We start from the raw sequence: 20603 nt of genomic DNA on the forward strand, positions 1-20603 counted from the left end.
CCTGGCCTCTCTCTAAAGAATCACCCCCCTTCCTTTGGTACCAATCCCTCCTACCTAATCCCCTAAATATGTTCTAATGTAGAGGTTCTAATCTGGAGCCTGTGAACAGAGAGAGACAGATAGCCAGCCAGAGGAAGACAGAGAGAGAGAAAAAAGAGAGAAGGAGGGAAGGAGAGAGGGAGGGAGAGAGGGGGGGAAGGAGAGAGAGAGATGGATGGATGGATAGATAGATGACAGACAAAGATAATCTATAATAGACAAATAGATAAACAGATAATCTATAAAAAATAGATATAGATAATCCCTATGACAAATAGATAAATACAGATAATCTCTGGTAGATAGATAAACAACTCATAGATAATCTTTAAAATAAACAGATAGATAGACATAGCTAATATCTCCTTCATAGTCACAGGAAAAGAACCTTTGTCTCCTTCATTTATTAATCAAATTCTATTAAAAAAATAAAGGAAAGACATTCCATGAAATTCCCAAGGACAAAGAAGATGCAAAAAGCAGCAGACTAGATGATATCTCTGACCTAGCTCCCAGACAGGAATACACAACATTCTCCCTAATGCATAGGAATGAATACAGTATATGAAAAATAAATTCTCACATGCCAGTGATGTCAGACTAAAATAGAAATGCACCCTATGGGTGGCATATTGTCTTAGAAAAAACACAAATTAACATTATATTCTGTTGTGTTTTTTCAATTTTTAAAATCATTTCCCAATTACATTTTAATCTGGGTCTTTGACACTTCTGGCTTTACCATTCCATAGACCAGCACATAAGGATGGCTAATCCCAAGAGTTCGTCCCAGGCTGAAAAAAATCAACCACTTTATCCCTAATCTATCCACACTGAGTAGAGAATTCAACAAATGGTCAGTTTCTCACTGTTCTTAGAGAGATGAGATAAAAAATCCAAACAATTAGTCAATAAATATTTATGAAATGCCTACTATGTACCAGGTACCACTGGATTTGGAAAGAATAAAATCAACCCTGCTCTAAAGGAGCTCACAGTTTAATTGAGGCAAACAAACAGCTATGTGTAAACAAGATAGATTCAGAATAAACTGGAGACAATCAATAGAGGGAAGGCACTTGAATTAAGGGGAATCAGAGAAAGATTTCTTGCAGAAAGTGGAATTTTAGTAGAGGCTTGAAGGAAACCAGAGAGGGCAAGACTTGGTTGGCCTCCCTATAACCTCAAAAAGTTGCTCAGGGAACTTCCCTGATGAATCCTTTACATAAACAGGGCTGCTAGACTGTAAATTCTACAAGGACAATTCAATATAACAAACATTTATTGAGTTCCTATTACGTGCTAGGTATCTGAGACAGCAAAATAAAAAAAAAAAAGAAAAATTCCTTTCTTTCAAGGAGTTTCCATTCTATTGCTGGAAAAATATATCATTTGGAACCTATGAGAAGGAAGAAAGGGGACCAAGAGCTATTGCAATAGTCCAAGTAAGAGTTAATGAGGACCTAAACTAGAGATGCAGACATGTGAGTAGAGAGAAGGGAATGGATGTGAGAGATGTGATCCAAGATATGGTTAAAGGTTGGATATGGGAATGGATGAGAAAGAAGGAAGAATCAAGAATGCCTGTGTGGTTACAAACTGGGCTGTCTGGAAAGTTGGTGATGCCTTGGACAAAAATAGGGAAGTGGTGACATCCAGCAGGTAGACAGAGAAAGCACTGGAAATCAAGAAAGAGACTGGGGCTAGGTATATAGATAAATCTGGAAGTCACCCTGGCAGAGATGATAATTAAATGCATAAGAGGTTTATGGGGGAGAGGGGGAGAGAGAGAGAGGGAGAGAGAGTCAGAGACAAAGACAGAGAAAAGGGGAGGAGAGGAGAGGAGGGGAAATCAGTGGAGATTCCTAGAATACATGCACAGAGAACAAAGGAAGAATGATTCTGCAAAGGAAACTGAGGAATGGTCATATAGGAAAAAAAAAAGAGGGAACCCAGGAATGAAAGACAAGATGATAACTTGAGGGAGATAGCATGATAAAGTGATTTTTTTTTTAAAATGGGAAAGATCTGGACATCTTTGTAAGGAGCATGGAAGGACTTAGTGGATAAGATTGGCTAGAGAAAGGAGGGATGATTAAGAAGGGAACTAGAAAGGATGGGAGGGATTCAAAAACACAAGTAAAAGGATTGGACTTGATGAAAAGGATCATCTTCTGCTCAGACACCAGAGTGACAGAGGGGAAAATTGAACATGTGGCTATTTGAGGTGTGGAATTGAGAAAAGGGTGTTCATGGTGGCCTTAACTTTATTCAAAAAATATCACTGGAAGACAGCTAGATAGCACAGTGCATAGACCACCAGCCTGGATTCTGAAGGACCTGGATTCAAGTCTAGCCTCAGACACTTCCTGGCTCTGTGACTGGGCAAGCCACTTAAGCCTGTTTGCCTAGCCCTTGCCCTTTTGTTTTAGAGTCTTTACTCAGATAGCAAGTATCAGTTAAAAATAAAAAAATGTATAAGGGAAGGGAAAAGCAGTTACATAGTACTTGAAGATCTGCAAAGTACTTTACATGTGTCATCTCATTTAAGCCTCATAACCCTTTAAAATAGTTGCTATTATTATTATACAAACTTTGCGCCTCAGTCTTTGGACTTCAAAGCCACATGAGGATACATCAATAGATGATAATGCACAAAGACAATAGTCATTCTCGGCTTCCAAGAGACTACTACTATTATTATACCCATTTTACAGATAAGGAAACGGAAGCAACAGAGGTTAAGTGACTTACCTAGGGTCACATTACTAGTAAATGACGAAGGCATGATTCCAATTCAGGTCTTCCTGACTCCAAGGGTCATCCAGTCCACCACCTACCTGCCTCATAATCAAGATGAGAGGAGAACATGCTAGAGTAGTCATCCTCAAACCATTTGGTCTCGGGACTCCTTTATGTTCTTAAAAATTATGGAGGACCCACTCCCAAAGGGTTTTTATTTCTGTGGGTAACGTCTAGCAGTATTTACCATCTTAGAAGTTAAAATATCTTGGTATCATTGTGAAAGTAATTTTGACTTTGTAGAGCCCCCAGAAGTCTCTGGACCACACCTTGAGAACTTTTGTTATAGCTAAGGAGGCAGGAGTAAAAGGATGGCAATGGGGAGAGCTCAGTTGAGATTTGGAAAGAAATCTGTAGTGCATGACTTCACTGCTGTTCAGCAGCCCTGAAAGAAAAGAAGCTAATTGGGATGGAAATCCCGAGTTTGGCACCTGGAAAGGGCCATGTGGCAATGGCCCAAAGGGAAAGACATTTGCAAAGAGAGGAGTGTCAAAAGGAATTGGTTAACTATGGCATAAAATTTGTAGTAGAGGAAAGGCCAGAGCAGGGCTGGGAAAGCAATGAGGGTAGAGTGACTAGACTTTAGAATGAAGATAAATAATAGGTTTGAGGGGATGAGCCATAGAGAGATGGCAGAGTAGCAGGTTACGGTCAGAGAGAGAATTTCAGAGTGGTGGATTGTGAAGGTGGAATGCTTGTAGGCATTTACGGCATGGCCATCCCTGCCAAGATGGAGTGAAGGTGCCAGTCATAGAAGTGGGCTTGATGAAACTGGAGAAAATAATGAGCATTCCAGTCTCAAGCAGAAGAAGATAGGGAGCCCTTCAGACATAAGGGGAAAGTGGCCTGGGAAGCTGGTAGATAGTTAATGCCCTGTAGGACCTAAATAGGGTGACTTAGAGGATGAGTGAGCCTCCAAAGAGAAGGGGATGCTGGAGGATGAGGGACGGGGGAAGATTTGGAAACAGCCCTGAGGAGAAAAGACTGTCCAACCCTCCTGGGCAAGAGGGGAAGGGCAGAGAGTGACTTGAGAGGAGGTTAGCCAGGGAGGCAGAATCCTTGGGTTTTTGCACTACAAGGAAGAAATATAAGAAATCGGATGGGCAAGCCAGCTCATGAATAAGGGGAGGCATCGAATATAATGGGACGTATCCCCTAACTCTAGATCGTAAGACCCGAGGTGCAGCTGAGTGTTTGTTGAAGAAATAAATGTTTTCCTTCTCCTCCAGCTGACAACCTCCCCAACTGTCTGTCCTACCAGATAGCTGTTTTCTTTGGGAGGGAGAGGAAGCTAAGGAAGGGGAAACTAGCTAGCAACCACAGGCGGGGGTTAGGCTCTAAATTGGGCACAAAGACTCCTCCCTACCCTAGAGGTGGGGAGATCGGCCCTGGCCAGGGGTAGGAAATGCCCCGAAAAGCGTCTATTTTGGAAGCCTAGAAGGAGGAAGCATGAGATGGGCTTGGCCTCACCTCAACTACCAGAAAAGGGTGGAGCTGTCCTTCCCTGGTTCTCCCATTCCGAAGTCACAAGACAGGAGGGTCGGGTTTTTCCGGGATGCCTGCAACGGGGGCACACCCTAACCTAAACGAGGTGCACTCAACCCCTCCCCCCCCCAACGCGCACCCCCAACCCTCCCTCAGAATTCCGCTGTAAACGCACAGATTCTTATACATACAAGGATATATGTCTGTGCACGCAAACAAAACGTCCCTACATACACACACACACACACATTTAAATTGCTAGCTGTTATTTTCCGAAGCACTCCGTGGCAGGCTGTGTTACCTCCAGAAACAAACAAAAAACAGCCCTGGATTAGAATCAGAAGATGTGGGTCCGAATTCCGCCTCTGGCATTTGGTCTCTGCAACCTTGGGCAAATGACCTAACCAGAGTCCATAACGCTCAGAACCCCTGGAGGGAGGCGTATTAATATCTTCATTTTACGGATGAAAGACGATAATTTTTATTTACTTAATATTTAATAATTTGTGATTTGCTCACGAATCAGCATTTAGTAGGTGCTTAATAAATGCAAATTTACTCAATAGTTATCATCGTAATATTATAGCTAGCTCTTAAAGTGACCCTTAAAAGACTTGCTGAGCACTTTCCATATGTAATCTTATTGGATAATCACAACGCAATCTGACAAGTGCTTTATTATCTTTATTTGCAGATGAGGAAACTAGTTTGAGAGAGATTAAATGACTTGGCTGGGGTCTCACAACTCCGGGTCGAAGAGTATAGAGCCCTGGGCCTGGAGTCAGGGAGACAGGAGTTCAAATCAAGCCACTTCTCTTGGGCAAGTCACTTAACCTCTGTTCCCCTCAGTTTCCTCAACTATAAAATGGGTATAATTGCATCTCTCTCTCAGGGCCGTTGTGAGGATCAAATGAGATCATTGTAAAGTGCCCGGCACATAGTAAGTCCCATATACACGTAAGCTATTATTATTCTTAAGTGTCTGAGGCAGAATCCGAGTTCTGGTTTTCCGGACTTTGTCCCCGGAACTTTCTCACAGCTGACTAGTATCTTCCATGGCTGAGACTCAGAATCCTCAGGAGAGGTCAGAGAGGAAGCAGAATCCCATAGAGGGGAGGTGACTTGGCCCTGGACACAAGAGTTAGGAAATAAACAAGCTGGCGCTCCGACTCTTCTCTTCCACGGGCCCGCCCTCTACCCTCTTCTCCTCCCAGGCACGCAGGCCAGCACACGCGGGTCTCCTGCCCACGGGTGTCCCCAGGCACCCGGCCCAAACTCCGAGGGCGGGGCCAGGGCGGAGCCGCAGGGCCAGGACGGGCCGGCTCCCACGTGAGAACCCAGCAGAGCGGGGAGCGGGAGCCACAGCGCGGCCACTGGCCTGCAGGTGCGGGGGATGGCAGGCCCGGGCCAGCGGGGGCCAGAGCGCGCTGGCAGCTGCTGGCAGGACCCGCTGGCCACGGCGCCGAGCCCCCCGCGGCAGCCGGCCCCGGGCCGGGGCTGGAGCCGGAGTCGGCCGCTCAGCGTGGTCTACGTGTTAACCCGAGAGCCTGAGGCTGAGGCCGAGGGTGAGCCGTTGCCCCTGCGCTGCCTGCGCGACGCCTGCGCTCAGCTCCCCGGACCGCGCCCGACGCCGCAAGTGCGCACGCTGCCCTTTGGGACCGTGGCGCTAGGCGAGTCTGCGGCGCTGGACTCTTTCTACAATGCTGGTGAGTGAGCCCCGAGCCCGGTGTGCCGGCAAGGCACTGGGGGCGGGGTGGGGCGGGGCCTGGCCATGAGGCGGGGCCAAGAGGGCGAGATTGGGATGGGAAGAGTGTCTGCGAGCAAGGCTGAATGGAGGGATTCATGAGAAAACTTGGGAGGAACCCTATGAGGAAAGACTGGGGCGGTGCCTAAAACTGGAGGCGAGGCTAAGAGAGGCAGGATTCTAGGCATAGAAGATAAAGGGGGCGGGGATGGGTAGGGTCATGGGGGCGGGGCTAAAACGGAGGTATTGAAAACCGAAGGGAGGTCTTTGCGGACTAATATAGAGGTGTGACCTTGTCCTGGGGGCGGGGATTGGAGAAGCCCCAGAGTGGGCGGAACCTAGAAGTTTAACTGGAACGGTGATAAGAGGGGCAGAATTCAAATAAAAGTAATGAGCGGAGCCAAGGGATGCAGGGATGGAATTGATAGGGATAGAAAATGGATGGGTGGGGCCAAGTACTGGGTGGTGCTGGAGGGGCGGGGCACAAGGAAAAGCAATTAGGGGGTGTGGCCTAAAGGAGGCGCTGGGGCGGGGCTATAAAGGGCGGGGCTCAGGTAGTTGGGAACCTCTGAAGATCAGGTTAAGGATGGGGCCTAGAAGAGGGAAGTGACCTTAAAGACCCTGGCCTGATAAGAGGGGAGGGACTAAAGACGGAAAACAAGAGAGCTCATTGTTCGATGGGGCGTGGCTAGGAAAAGGATGTGGCTATAAAAACCAATTAGAGGCAGCGTTTAAGGGAGGGACATAAAGGAGGGGTGGGCCCAGGACTCGTTAAAGAGGAAATTTACTCTGGGGGTGGGGCTTTAAGACCGGGGCGGAGCCAACAGGGGGCAGGGAAAGAAATATCCAAGGGGGTGGGACCAAGAGACTGCAGTTCAAGAGTGGGGGTGTGGGATGTGTCTCAGAGAGGTGAGGCAAGAAGAGTAGGGTCCAGAGGCGGGGCTCCGCGAGAAACTTAAGGAGGGCATCTAAACCCTTCAATTGCTTCATTTGTTGGGGGTAAAATCTCTTATTCTGAGTCAGCCCCACCCCACGTTCTCTAAGTTTGGATACTGATTTGTTTATTTCCCTGAAGGCCACTCCATGAAATCATTGTTTAAAAATGGCCCTTCCCGTACTAGGGAACATGTGCACATGCACTTCAATTCCGTTAAACAAACATTTATTAAAGAGCTTCTGTGAACCCAGCAGCTCTACATAGAGAAATACAGACATATAGTATCACTCAGCAAGTCTCATTCTCAGGCAACCCTTGAGCCTGGGCTGGGACCTTTCTCATAACCCTGGAGTGCTTGCAGACTTTGCTCCTAGGATGACACCACTTCCCCCAAACCTGGATGGGGCTGGAGTTCCCCTTGGATGAAGAGTCCTGTCTGAGCCCGACAGGCCCTAAGCCTTGGGACTGGGAGGGTCAGGCTCCAACAGAATTGGGATGGGAAGTCAGAAATCCTGGCTCTCAGCCCAGAACCCTGTTCCCAGGGCCTCCTTCCCCTGATTCAGGGTTGGGCTTCCTGCTGGGAAGAAGCAGCTTCTTGCACAACCTCAGGAAGGGGTAGACAGCATTTGGAAGGGAGGGGCCCTCAAGGCCCAGGAACTAAGAGCTAGGGATGGGTTGAGGTGGAGCTAAAATTTCCCTTCTATAAAATGATTGGGTTAGACCGGATCATCTCTCTAGCTCTTCCCTGCTCTGACACTGTTCAAAGATTTGTCCTGGTTCTAATGTTCTATATTCTAAAGCCTCTCCCAGCTCTGACATCCTGTGTTCTAAGGTCTGACTCCTGTATTTTGTGTATTAATGAATCCCAACTGAAGGGAAGAGTGAATGGATCTCTTTTCCCCCTTCCCACCTCTTGGGGGAATCTAAGAATTCAAGTTTCCTCCACACAGGAAGAGCCAATGATAGGGTTTGGTGAATGGAGATGGTAGTCCAGGGCTCTACCTTTTGAGGACCAAGCCTGAGTTTGAGTTGGGGCAGGGTTGTGGTGGAGTGGAAAAATAGATATCATTTCTGTTCCAAAACTGACTTGACTCTAGCTCTTCCCACTTTCAACATGTCACCTTCAAACATCTTTAGGGAAAGAATGTGGGGGTTCTCTGAAGAATGATCCTCTCTTAGGCTTTATCCCTCTCCCTTGCCCTAGATGTGGTTGTACTGGAAGTGAGCGGCTCCCTGGGCCAGCCCTCTCTGTTCTACCACCTTGGAGTGAGGGAGAGTTTCAGCATGATGAACAATGTGCTCCTCTGTGCCCAAACAGACCTGCCTGACTTGCAGGCCCTCAGGGTAGGTGGGCCTCCTGTGGATTTCAGGTAGAATGGGTGGTTAAGATGGGTGCAGGACCTTGGAAAAGTCACTCATGCACTGAACCAATATCTTCCCATTCTGAGACCCTTGGAAACTCAGGTCACATCCACGAGCCTTTAAGTGCTTTCTCTGTGCCAGGCACTGTGCTACTTGGGAGTTTATTGGATTTCAGAATCACCTCCTGCCCCAACCCCCCATTCGCCACCTTTATGACCATAGACAAGTTATTAGTTTCTCCGAATGTCCTCATCTGTCAAATGAGAAGTTTGGCCAGTAAGCTCCTGGAAGGCTGAAATATTTTGCTTTGGCTTTGTCCCCCCAAGGCTTGGAGTCTCAGTCAGGATGTAAACTGAGGACTTCCTGACTCCAAGTTTAGTCCTCTTCTCCCTGTGCCACTTAGCTGCCTCATCTATATATAAGAATTGGAGTAGATTAGATGATTTCTGAGATCTCTTCCAGCTTTAATTTAGGAACCTATGATTGTCCTGGGCCTCAGTTTCCTTACCTTAAGGAGAAGGGGGTTGGACTAAATTATCTCTAAGGTTCCTTCCAGCGCTCAATCTCACCAGCTGTCCTTGATGAGTCTGTTCTGAGAGTAGAAGAGAGACTGGGCCAAAAAAGGGCCAGGGAGGGACCTAGGGGTGGTATTGTGCCTGAGGATGGGCAGGAGAGTAAGTCTATTAATTTAGTATCCTTATCCCTACAGGAAGATGTCTTCCAGAAAAACGCTGTGAGTAGGACCAAGCTTCTTTCCCCAGTCTAAACTCCAGCCCAGCCCAGTCCACAGACCCCTTTGACCCCCAACACTGCCAAGCATGTGCCCACATGTTATCTTCAGTCATTTTCCAGACTGTCAGCCAGGCCCTTTCCTTTGAGTTGTTCTGGCATCAGCCCTTGCTGCCCCATAACCAAGGGGACGACACAGGGGGTGCCATCTGGAGGGGAGACGTGCTCCCTCCTTTCCGTCATGCCTGCGGCTTCTTTGCAGGATTGCGTTGGAGGCTACACTTTCATCCCCTACATGGTGACAGGTCAAGGACGGGTCCTGTGTGGCGATGCAGGCGTTATGAAGGGGCTGGCGGATGGACTGTTCCAGTTGGGGGCAGGCGCTGAGGCCCTCCTCACCCCCCTGGTGGGCAGGCTTGTCCGCCTGCTAGAGGCTATTCCCACCAACTCCTGGTACTCCAGGTGGAGACGCCAGGGAGCAGTAGGAGGGAGAGGGGCGCAATGACCAGGATGGAATGGAGTATTGGGAGGGAAGGCCTGGAGAACCATGGTTGGGGGCCAGGATCAAGCCTAACTATCATCCCTCACCCAGTGGCTACTTCCGGGAGACCATGCGAAGGGACATCCGCCGGGCCCGGGAGCGCTTCTCTGGGGACCAGCTGCGTCACGAGTTGGCCCGGTTGCAGCGCCGACTGGACAGCGTGGAGCTGCTGACCCCTGACATCATCATGACCCTGTTGCTCTCCTACAGGGATGTGCAGGTGTGCATGGACAGAAGGGGGTGGAGGCCAGACCCCATTTTCTTCCATTCTTTACAGCTTCTGCCACCTACCTGAGGGATTTTAGGATGGTAGCCGACTCTAGAGAAGGAAACTGAGGCAGGGCAATGAAATGGAAAGAGCACTGAATGTGAAGTGGTACAAGCCGCTCCTCTTCACCTTGGCTTCCTCCTCTGGGAAATGAAGAGCTTGCAGGTCCTTTAGGGTCCAGCTCTTAATGGGTGCTCCTGGGAGGGCCCTAAGCTGCGTGAGGGTCCTGGGCCTGGTTTGTTGGCAGCGAGCATGCCTTAATCAGTCTCTGTGCTGGGAAGCTCCAGCCCTTGTTTCCTCAGGCCTGTCCTCTTTCACTGGCCACAAACAAGAAAGGGGAAGGGCCGGAGCTCAGAGGGAGGCCTCCCAGGCCAGCCAGCAGGAGAAGGTGGAAGTGCGAGTGCCCACTGGAAGTGATCCTCTCTCCCTTCCCAGGACTACGGGGCGATCATCTCTCTGGTGGAGACGCTGCAGGCCTTGCCCACCTGTGATATGGCTGAGCAGCACAACATCTGCTTCCACTACACCTTTGCTCTCAACCAGTGAGGCTCACAGGGCGTGGGGTGGGAGTGGGGGTGGGGAAGGCTGCCCGCCGCCCAGGTAATGGGGGAGGGGCTCGGGGGGTGAGAAGTGATCGGGACAGGCAAGGTGCACGGTAAAATAAGGAGAGCAGCGGCTGGACATCCGAGCACGTGGCCTCAAAAAAGGGAAGCGGGGGCCGGCCCGAGGGGCTGGGCTGCAGGGTCCCGGGCTCCTGCCGAGGCCTCAGCCCTCCCCTTGCCGGCTGGCTGCAGAAGGAACAGGCCCGGCGACCGCGACAAAGCCCTCTCTGTGTTGCTGCCCCTGGTGCGGCGTGGGGCCGTGGCCCCCGACCTCTACTGCATGTGTGGCCGAATCTACAAGGACCTGTTCATCAGCTCGGGCTTCACTGACACCCGTCACCGGGACCAGGCCTGCCGCTGGTGAGAGCGGCCGGCGGCCGGGCGGGAGAGGGAGCAGAGAGCCGCAGCGCGGGGTGCCGCCAGGGCTACTGGGTGAATAGCGGGGACCTCTCTAGGCAGCCTCCTCACTCCCCCCGGCCTGCCTGCCGACCCCAGGTACCGACAGGCCTTCGAGACAGAGCCCAGCCTCCACTCGGGCATCAACGCGGCCGTCCTGCTCCTAGCCGCCGGGCACCAGTTTGAGAATTCAGACGAGCTCCGCCAGATAGGTGACGCCTCCCATTCCCGGGCCGGGCCTCTTCCTGTGACGTGGGGCTGGCACCGTGCTTCCAGTGGCAGGGGGAGGGAGGGGCCGGGGAGCCCGGGAACACGCTGCCGCCCCCCAAAGCCATGGCACGGAGAGCCTCCCCCGCGCCCCATTCACCGGCATCCTCGTGTCTACCCCGTGCTCAGGGCTGAAGCTGGGATGCCTGCTGGGCCGCAAGGGCAGCGTGGAGAAGATGCAGTACTACTGGGACGTGGGCTTCTACCTGGGTGCCCAGATCCTTGCCAATGACCCTACCCAGGTGGCCCTGGCTGCTGAGCAGCTCTACCAGCTGAACGCCCCCCTGTGGTAGGTGCCCGTGACCCAGAGGGGGCTGGGAGGCCGGCCTCCCCACGCGCCTGACGTCCGGCCTCGTCCTGTGCCCGCAGGTACCTGGCCTCCGTGATGGAGACCTTCCTCCTCTACCGGCACTTCTCCCCAGCCCCGCAGCCCTCAGGGCCCACGGGCCAGCGGGCTCTCTTCTGGCTGGCCTTCCTCCTGCAGTCCTGCCAGCCCTTTGCTGCCACAGACGAATGCCCGGTATGGAGGATGCAGAACTAGGGAAAGTTGGGGCTGGTGCCCAGGCTGGTACCCTGGTACCGGATGTGCCTTTCCCTCACCCCTTCCAGGTGCTAATCCTAGAACTGAACAAGGTGCTGCAGCCAGCCAGGCTCCGGGTTCAGGAGGGGGACCCCAATGCGGCCGTGACTTTGAGCCTGCTAGAGTCTGAGACAGAGGTGGGGCTGCCCCCCCATGTTCCATGATGCCCTGGTCCCCTCCCCCCATCCCCCTGGCCTGCATCCCTGTCCTCCAGGGCCCGAGTTCCCTCCTCCCCCTCCACCCCTGGATCCCATCGCCCTAAGCCCTGGCCCCATCCCAGCCCCAGGCTCCATGTCGTGGACTTCCATCCTCACATGTGGCCCGACCAGATACCCCCTATCCCAGCCTCGTGAATCCCCGTCCTTCCCTTCCATGGCCTGGAATCCTATCCTCCTAGACCCTGTGCCCCCAAATCTCCCCACCCACGTCTCCCCAAGGCCAGTCCCCCACCCCCCCTTTCCCCCAGGCTGCCGGCTCTGGCTGGACCTTCCCCGCGGCCTCCATCCGGGGAGTCAGGTGAGACACTTGATGTCCCCCATTCCTGGCAGAGGGCTCCCAGCGGGTGGGAGGACGGGGTTGCCCTGAGGCGTTCTGGGGCCGCCAGCCCGCCTTGGCTCTCCTTCCCCAGCATCTCGAAGAGAGACGAGCGCTATTGCTTCCTGTATGTGCTCCACACGGCCCAGGACTTCCAGCTGGGCTTTCCCAGCCACCAGCACTGCCAGTGGTGAGCCTGGGACCAGACGCAAGGGGCCTCGGGGACTCCTCTGAGCATCCTGGGAGCCTGGGGATAAGGGCCAGGAGAGGAGGTGGGGCCGGGGCAGGGGAGAGGGGCTCCCTCACCTCCGCAGAGCTGTCTCAGAAGTCTTAATGCAGTTTTCAGCTACTAAACTGGCTTCTGGGACACCCTCTATAAGAGTTGGGGTTAACAAGGGCAGCATCAGGGAGGAACCAGGAGGAGGACCACGGGTGGGAGGTGACCAAGGGCCAGCGAAGGCTCCAGGTCCCACGGCAGACACAGGCCGGAGGTCCACAATAGCTGATTGGGTCCACACAGGTTCTGCAGACTGATCCAGGCCTTCGTGACACAGCCGGTGCTGCCTGGAGATGAGGGGGTGGCCACCAAGGAGGTGCTGGAGGTAAGAGGGCCCCGGGGCTGGTGGGGGTCCTGGGGGAGGAATCCCGGGGGCCGGCTGACCCTCCCTCTCCATTGCCCCAGTTTGAATACGAGTACACAGAGACGGGAGAGCGGCTGGTCCTGGGCAAAGGTACCTATGGGGTGGTGTATGCCGGTCGGGACCTCAGCACCCAGGTACGGATCGCCATCAAGGAGATCCCTGAGAGGGACAGCAGGTACAGGCACTGGGCGAACGGGGCTGGCCTAAGGCCAGGGGATCTGGCACAGGAGGGAGGCAGTGACCAACAGACCCCATTCAGGCCGAGGCCCAGGGCAGTGCCGGAAGCTGGTGCCTGGGAGTGATGGCAGGCTCTGCCCCCATCTCCAGGTTTTCCCAACCCCTACATGAGGAAATTGCCCTGCACAAACGTTTGCGCCATAAGAACATTGTCCAGTACCTGGGCTCCATCAGCCAGGCTGGTTTCCTCAAGATTTTCATGGAGGAGGTACCTGGAGGTACCTAGGCAAGGGGCACGGGCACAGGGTTTGGGGTACGGACAGGGAATTGTGGGTCCCAAGACTCGGGGGTGATGCCTGGGAGATGGGAGCCTGAGAGAGAGAATGTGGGCCCAGAATGGTAATGGGGAGGGGGAGCCGGGGCGGGACTGTGGTCTGAGGCAGCGGCATGCCTGTCCCTGCACGCAGGCAGCCTGTCTTCCTTGTTGCGGGCTGTGTGGGGACCACTTCAGGACAATGAGAGCACCATCAGCTTCTATACGCGGCAGATCCTGCAGGGGCTGAGCTATCTCCATGACAACCACATCATACACCGAGACATCAAGGTGAGGACCGCTGGGTGGGAGCACAGGCACAGGCGCACAGAGACATCCAGGGAATCAGAATGGGTGGGATGTTGAATGACTGGACCCAAAGATGAGTCATTAATAGCTGGATAGGTGACGGCCTGCAGAGGGGCTTCCAGCAGAACGCCACCTTGACCACTGACCAGAGGGAAGGCACAGACCCTCTTCTCGTCAGGTTTATAGGGGAGCAGAAAGCAAGCTCTGCAAGATCAGGGTCTCGAGCAATGAGTACAGTGCCTGGCATGCAGTGGATGCTTTAAAAAAAATGCTTTTGAATGGACACAAATTAAATGAGAAAAAAAAAGAAGAAACCCTTCCCTTCTGTCCTAGAATCAATACTGTATTGGTTCTAAAGCAGAAGATCTATAATGGCTAGGCAGTGAGGATCAAGGAACTTGCACCTATCTAGGAAGTGTCTGAGGACACATTTGAACCCAGGACCTCCTGTCTCTAGGCCTGGCTTTCAATCCACTGAGTCATCTAGCTGCCCCTTCTTTAATTCTCCCCTTATTAATATCAATTCTAAGACAAAAGAAGTGGGCAAAGGCTAGTCAGTTGGGGTTAAGTGACTAGCCCAGGACCATATAGCTAGGAAGTGTCAAAGGCCAGATTTAAACCTAGCACCCACCCATCCCCATCTTCAGACCTGGCTCCCTATTCACTGAGCCACCTAGTTGCCCTGAGACACAAATTTAATTTAAAATTGGAAGAGACAGACAGATAAGAGGCAGCAGCTAAATTGCTCTAACAGGTCTGAAGGTTAAATTGATTAGGATGTCAAGGCACATTCTTACATTGGTACAGTCTGAACTTTGGAACTGAAGAACAGGACTGGGGGACATATGGTGAAGCAGAGGCTTATGGGGAAAATGAGCTGGCAGCATTAGTGGACTGTAGGCTCAGTGGGAACCACAGTGTGACATCGCAGCCAAGACAACAAGAGACATTCAGAGCCCAGGAGGTGACTCCTTGGCTCTAGTTAGACTCGAGTCTGGAAGCCATCAATAAGATTGGGAGATAAACCAAAGCTGGGAGGGCCAGTGCAACTTGCTGACTTTTGGGGTTCTCTGAAAGGAGAGGTGCCTCAAGGTGGTAATGAGCTCCCCATAATGAGAAGTCTTCAAGCAAATGCTAAATGACCACTTCCCTAGGTTATCGTTCAGTTGGAGACTAGACTGTGGCCTTCAAAGTCTCTGCCAGCTCTACCACCACCACTAGACCACAGAATGATGGAGCTGAAGTGGACCCTAAACAGTCCTCTATTTTACAGAATAGGAAACCTGGGCTCTACTACATGCATTTCTGATTAAGTGGGGGGACAAAGGCACAGAGGGAGACAAAGGCCCATTCACTTGGGCTGTGGGGATGAGATGGGAATGGCATAAAAAACTGGGCTGGGGCAGTAGGTTTGCCCCTAGGGCAAGCATACAAGCCATTCATCTGGATAAGTGGAGAAGACCATGAGATTGGGCCATTCGGGACTCAGGCTGGGGCTTCCTGAGGATAGCCCCATTCCTCCAGGCTTCCCCCACCTCCCCCAAGGCAGGAGATCAACTCCAGGCCCTGGCACTACTGGATTCCAGCCTAACACCTGCTGGACACCCAAATTCTTTGCCAGGGGGACAATGTACTGATCAACACATACAGTGGGCTTCTCAAGATCTCTGACTTTGGCACCTCCAAGAGGCTTGCAGGCATCACTCCCTGTACGGAGACCTTCACAGGTAAGGTCAGAGGGAAGGGAAGAGAAATAAAGGCTGCCTTCTCTGGGCAATGGGGACTCTTTAGGGACCTTGGCACCTTCCTGGTCATGGGTCATCTTGCCTTGAGTGGTGACCTGTGGTACCCAATGTTTCATGTAGTAGGTGGCAGTGCCTAGTGTGAATAAGAGCCTAAGGCCATGTTGGCAAACCCCTGGCATGAGTAGCAGAGGGGCCTGCTCTGCTCTGCCTCTCCACATGCCCCTGAGGACATTTCTCTCATTACCCACCCCTCTGCCCAGCAGCCTAATGGGAGCATTCCCTTCCCACTCTGTCTGGGATAAGCATAAGGCAGCTCACATGTGGGTTGTAGTTTGGGCACTTGGTCTCTAAAAGATTCGCCATCACTGGCCTAGTGTGTATTGACTGTGTTGGTGGGGAGGGAAGGAATGCCAGTGCCTGGTCTAGGTTCCATGGTGTCCTTCAAGTCACATGGCATCTGTCCTCATAGGAACCTTACAGTACATGGCCCCTGAGATCATTGACCAAGGCCCCCGGGGCTACGGAAAGGCCGCTGATATCTGGTCTCTGGGCTGCACTGTCATTGAAATGGCCACTGGACGACCACCTTTCTATGAGCTAGGCAGCCCACAGGCTGCCATGTTCCAGGTATTTCCCACCCTTCAGCTCAGGGGCAGGGTGAGCCAGGACCTAACACCCTCGGGTGGGTGTGGGTGTTGGTGGCAGTACTCCAGTGGCCTTTCCTACTCCCCTCCCTCTGTCTCTAGGTGGGCATGTACAAGATCCACCCCCCAGTGCCCAGTGCCATGTCTGAGGAGGCCCGAGCCTTCATCCTTCGCACCTTTGAGCCTGAACCCAAGCACCGGGCCAGTGCCGCTGCCTTGCTGAATGACCCTTTCCTGCAGCCCCGGCGTAGAGCCCGAAACCCCATGTTATCCCACCCCAGCCCTCATCCTACAGGTGTGCCCTGGGCCAATGAAAGGCTGTGGGGAGGGCTTGAGGAGGGAGGAGGCCAAGTAGTGCTCAGCCTGACAGTTCCTGGTCCCCAGGTATCCCACCAATTGGTCTAGCTTCCCCAGCTGGGCAGTCACAGACGGTGCCATGTCCGGGTACCACTCCCCAGACCAACCCCATGCCCCCGAAGCGCTGCCTCAGTGAAGGAGGAGCCCCCAACAGCCAGCTTCGGTAAGGACAACAGATGGGAGGGGGGGGACAGGATGTTTCCAGGGTGGGCATCTTCAGGGCTACCTCCTCACCAAGACAAGAGACCCCAGACCAGGAACCACTCCTGTGAGGGGCATCAAGTGCCCCCTGGGGCTCAGGAGAGGTTTTGCACCTTTATTCTGGTACTAGTACCCAGGGGCTCCAGTAGCCTGGGTCCTATCCCATTCAGGACCAGCCAGAATAGTCTGGAGACCAGTATACCCATGCCATGCTCAGGGTGCCCGAGGACTCTGTCGCAGAGCAGATCTCATCACCAGAGGAGAACCCACAGCGGTCCCTGATGCGTAAGGAGAGCGAGCGGAGGGCCATGCTGGAGCGAGTCCTCAGCCAGGAGCTGTCCACCATAGTGGAGAGTCTTCAATGGGCACTGAAGCAGGTGGGCACACTAGAACCCAGAGGGGGGGAGAGAACCCATGATGGGGATCCAGAGAACCTGGGCTGGTGTGTGACCTTCGAGAGACCATTCTTCCTGGGCTTCAGTTTCTCAATATCCAGAATGACAGGGTTGAATGAGATTCTCTTAAGGTCCTTTCCAGCTCTAAGCCATCTTGTGTTGAGGGTGCCACCCTCTTACTCCACTCACTATGCCCAGCCCAACTGCCTCTCACCAACCCTTCCTCTATAGCCTTAGCTCTCTGAGACATCTGGGCCTGGACCTGCCACGTGAGGACATCTCTTAGGCATCATCCAGTGGCTCCAGGAGGGGGCCCTGATGAACTAAACCTGCTTTTCTTCCCTAACTTTGTCCCTAGGGCCCCCCTGGGCCACAGCTGAGCCGAGAGCAGATAGCCCAGCTGGTGAGAGGCCTCCAAAGCTACATTTGCTCTCCCAGCCGCCGGCAGCTGGCACAGGAGCTTCGGGCCCTGCAGGAGCAGCTCCAGGCCCAGGGACATAGCTCAGCATTACTCCAAGGACCCCTTTTCGCTTTCCAGGATGCTGTGAGTAGGGCCAGAGCCAGGATGAGGGATGGTACAAGGCTGGAAGAGCTCTCAAGCTGGACCCAAAGAGCATCTCACCCACCCCACTGCCTCTGTCCCAGATCCCTGCTGATGGAGTTTTTGCTCATTTCTCTGAGGGGATGGGAACAAAACCTAATATATCCCCTGGACACATGGAAGCAATTTCCCCCCTGGCTCCTATTTCCCAAACCTTTAGATGTACCCTGGCACCATCCTCACACCTCCTGGGGCTCAGATCCTGTACCCTTACCCACTTCTAATCATAGGCCTGGGCAGAGCAGGCCTCTGCTCCTTAATTCAGACTCCTAATGCCTTCTTTTAGGCCCCATTCCTAATCTCAGGCACCTTCTCTTGCCATCAGCTCTTATGTGAAATCACCATCCTCCCCAGGTGAAACGAGTCCTCAGAAGGCATGAAATCCGGCCCCATTGGATGTTTGCCCTGGATGGGCTGATGAGCCGGGCGGTGCGGGCAGCCCTGGCTGTGCTGGGGACAGGTTTGGCCTGAGTTGGAGTTGATGGGCCCAGGGTGGTCACTGTGGGCAGGGGGTAAAGAAGTGGATATTGAGAAAGAAGGAAGAGCTGTATCTTCTGGCCTCGAGTCAGCAAATACTGAGCTAGACTGGCACTGCCTTTCCTGGGGACCCCTGCTTATGTCAAATACCAACTGTGCCCATCTTTTGTGCTTTCAGAGCTAAAGAAGTCAGCCATGGGGATGCCTGAAGATGGGAGTGAGGAAGAACAGGAACCTGGGCAAAGGGGTGTCCCACCCAGGAGGAGTCACTCAAGGGTACCTGAACAGGATTCCCTGCCCCTTTTGGCACAGCTGAGCCTCCTAAGGGCAGAGACAGGCAGGTGAGCACCCTGATGGATATCGTCCATCCCCACTTTAATTCAATAGGTGCGATTAAAGTGATCAACACCTCGGCATCACGCCTTGTTTTTCAGGCTCCTAGGACAGTTGGCAGAGAAGGAGAGGCAATGCCAAGTATTAGCCTTCAGGGCACTACAGCATGCCGAGGAGACCTCAACTGTAACCTTAGTCCCTGGGCCTGCAGGTACCCAAGGGTACTAGGTAGGACTGGGCAGCCCAGTGTTCTGGGAAGAGCCCTGGGTTGGGAGTTGGAACATGGGTTCTAAAGTCACTGGTACCACCAATAGGTGTGCCATTTCCCTCTCTGGGGAGGTGATTGGCTAAGTAACAATAACTCAAATTTACATGATACTTTAAGGCCAGGCTGATATCTAAGATGCCTTCCAGTCCTCCCATTGTGTTTCTGAGATCAGGAACAAGGGGGAAGGAAGGGAGATTCCAAGCTCCTGGGACTTATCATGCCATTTCCCTCTCATAGAGATCCCACCAGCTTCTCCAGGGGACCCTGAGCTGGCCCAGTGGCTGCAGCAGCTGGGTGTAGACTCAGGCACTATCCAGACAGTGAGTACTGCGGGCCCTGGTGAGGGGGAGGATGAGGGTCAAGGAGAAACACTCCCCTCCACTCACCCAGAGGCTTCTTCCTCCCAAGACCCATGTCTGGAGTAGCATTGGGGGGGGGGGGGACTGAGGCAGAGGGATCACCTTGGACTCTGTCATACTCTCAGGGCTGGATCCACTCACAGGATTCTGACTCTAGACATCATCTGTCCAGCCTCCTTATTTCACAGAATCAGGCAAGCCTACAGGGGAAGTAATTAGTCCAGACTCATAGCTAGGAAGCAGCAAAGGCCAGATTCAAACCTAAGTTCTTGAACCCCAAGAACAGGGGTAGAGAAGCTGAGATGGGGAACTCTGCTCTATTCTTCTGTTGTGACTAGTGATTCTTCTTTTACTGAAAAGGAACCAAAACCCAGAAAGAGGAGTAGCCTGGCCCAAAGTTACCCAGAAAGGGGAATCGAGGACAGAGCAGGAACTCCAAGCCAGATGATTTCTTATTGTTCTGGGACTTCCTTTTCAGCCTCAGTGTCGCTAAGGCCACTAAGTGGTGTCGGGAATTGAGTGCTGGACTTGGACTCAGAAAATCCTGAATTCAAATCATCTCTCTAATATTTTCTTGGCTGTGTAACCTTGAGCCAATTTCTTAACTTCTCTGGGCCTCAGTGTCAAAATTCTTGTGAAAATCAAGTGAGATATGACATGTGAAGTGCTTTGTAGACTTTCAGATGCTATAGAAGATAGCTATTGTTTTATTTTCTCTTGGCCTCCCAGCTCTGGAGTCACGGTTTCACCTTACACATGCTGATTACCTGTGCCAGTCGAGATGACCTTGTCTATACTCGGATCAGGTATCTTCCCTGATTTACACATGCATGAATTCTACAGGGAGTCCCCTCCTCTGGTTCCAGCTCCTCTGGGTCCCCTGACACTGGTCAGCCAGGCCCCTCAGGCCAAGATGGGGAATCTGATTTGGGCTGTGCTTACTGAAACTATCCATTTCTCCAAAGAGGTGGAATGGTGTGCCGAATCTGGAGAGCCATCATGGCACAGAGGGCAGTGCCAGTGCCCTAGACTTCCACCTCTCCAAAAGACTCAGGATGTGATGGACACAAGCAAGGTCAGACTCACAGACTTCATGGCAGCCGATACCACTCATGCTTCCGTGCATCCAGAGGCCCAGGAGGCAGCACTTCTTTGTGGTGGACAGAGGCGCCCTTTCTCCACAAAGTATTGGGGAGGAGGGGAGAGCAGGGGTAGCTGAAGAGAAACAGGATTAACTGCTCTGGGAGCTGACCTGTTCCTGGGAGGGTTTGGCCAAGGGCAGTGGCCAGGCCGGAACCATTAAAGAGGACACTTTTGTATATTTGTCTCTCACTGCTGTGGAGCCCAAGAGATGATGGGGGTAAGAAAGAGAACCCTAGACCAGCCTTCCAGGTCCCCTGGGACTTCTCCCTTTGAGTCTCAGTCTCTATCTACCCATCCACCTAGTTTCCAACCTGACCGGATTTCTTTTTGATTCTATGTCCCATATTGAATCCC

General features: G+C 52.6%; 1 protein-coding gene across 3 annotated transcripts; it reads left to right on the forward strand.

Annotated features, from left to right (window-relative positions):
* Positions 1-5414: 5414 nt before the first annotated feature.
* On the forward strand, positions 5415-20425 carry MAP3K6 (mitogen-activated protein kinase kinase kinase 6). Of its 3 annotated transcripts, none has more exons than XM_001370917.5 (29): positions 5415-6032; positions 8212-8351; positions 9079-9102; positions 9361-9551; positions 9691-9859; positions 10343-10449; positions 10702-10869; positions 11005-11117; positions 11302-11461; positions 11542-11692; positions 11782-11889; positions 12219-12268; positions 12381-12476; positions 12807-12888; positions 12969-13102; positions 13255-13382; positions 13572-13708; positions 15348-15453; positions 15941-16098; positions 16218-16410; positions 16500-16635; positions 16891-17050; positions 17427-17612; positions 18024-18129; positions 18325-18487; positions 18581-18690; positions 18985-19067; positions 19836-19912; positions 20072-20425. In XM_001370917.5, exons 1-29 carry the CDS (start codon positions 5720-5722, stop codon positions 20133-20135), a joined length of 3813 nt encoding a protein of 1270 aa, XP_001370954.3. In that variant the 5' UTR covers positions 5415-5719; the 3' UTR covers positions 20136-20425. The 3 variants fall into 3 exon arrangements, with proteins under 3 accessions (XP_001370954.3, XP_007491451.2, XP_056651437.1); XM_007491389.3 differs by having other exon boundaries at positions 5416-6032; positions 9361-9560; XM_056795459.1 differs by lacking the exon at positions 5415-6032 and having other exon boundaries at positions 8235-8351; positions 9361-9504.
* The last annotated feature ends 178 nt before the right edge of the window (positions 20426-20603 follow it).

Source organism: Monodelphis domestica, chromosome 4, assembly GCF_027887165.1.
Source record: "Monodelphis domestica isolate mMonDom1 chromosome 4, mMonDom1.pri, whole genome shotgun sequence".
NCBI lineage: Eukaryota > Metazoa > Chordata > Mammalia > Didelphimorphia > Didelphidae > Monodelphis > Monodelphis domestica.

Coding starts and splice junctions, on each gene's coding strand:
- MAP3K6 (XM_007491389.3), top strand. CDS start 5,720: ATGGCAGGCCCGGGCCAGCGGGGGCCAGAGCGCGCTGGCAGCTGCTGG. Junction 10,870..11,004: donor CGGGACCAGGCCTGCCGCTG/GTGAGAGCGGCC, acceptor TGCCGACCCCAG/GTACCGACAGGCCTTCGAGA. Junction 17,613..18,023: donor TTTTCGCTTTCCAGGATGCT/GTGAGTAGGGCC, acceptor CATCCTCCCCAG/GTGAAACGAGTCCTCAGAAG.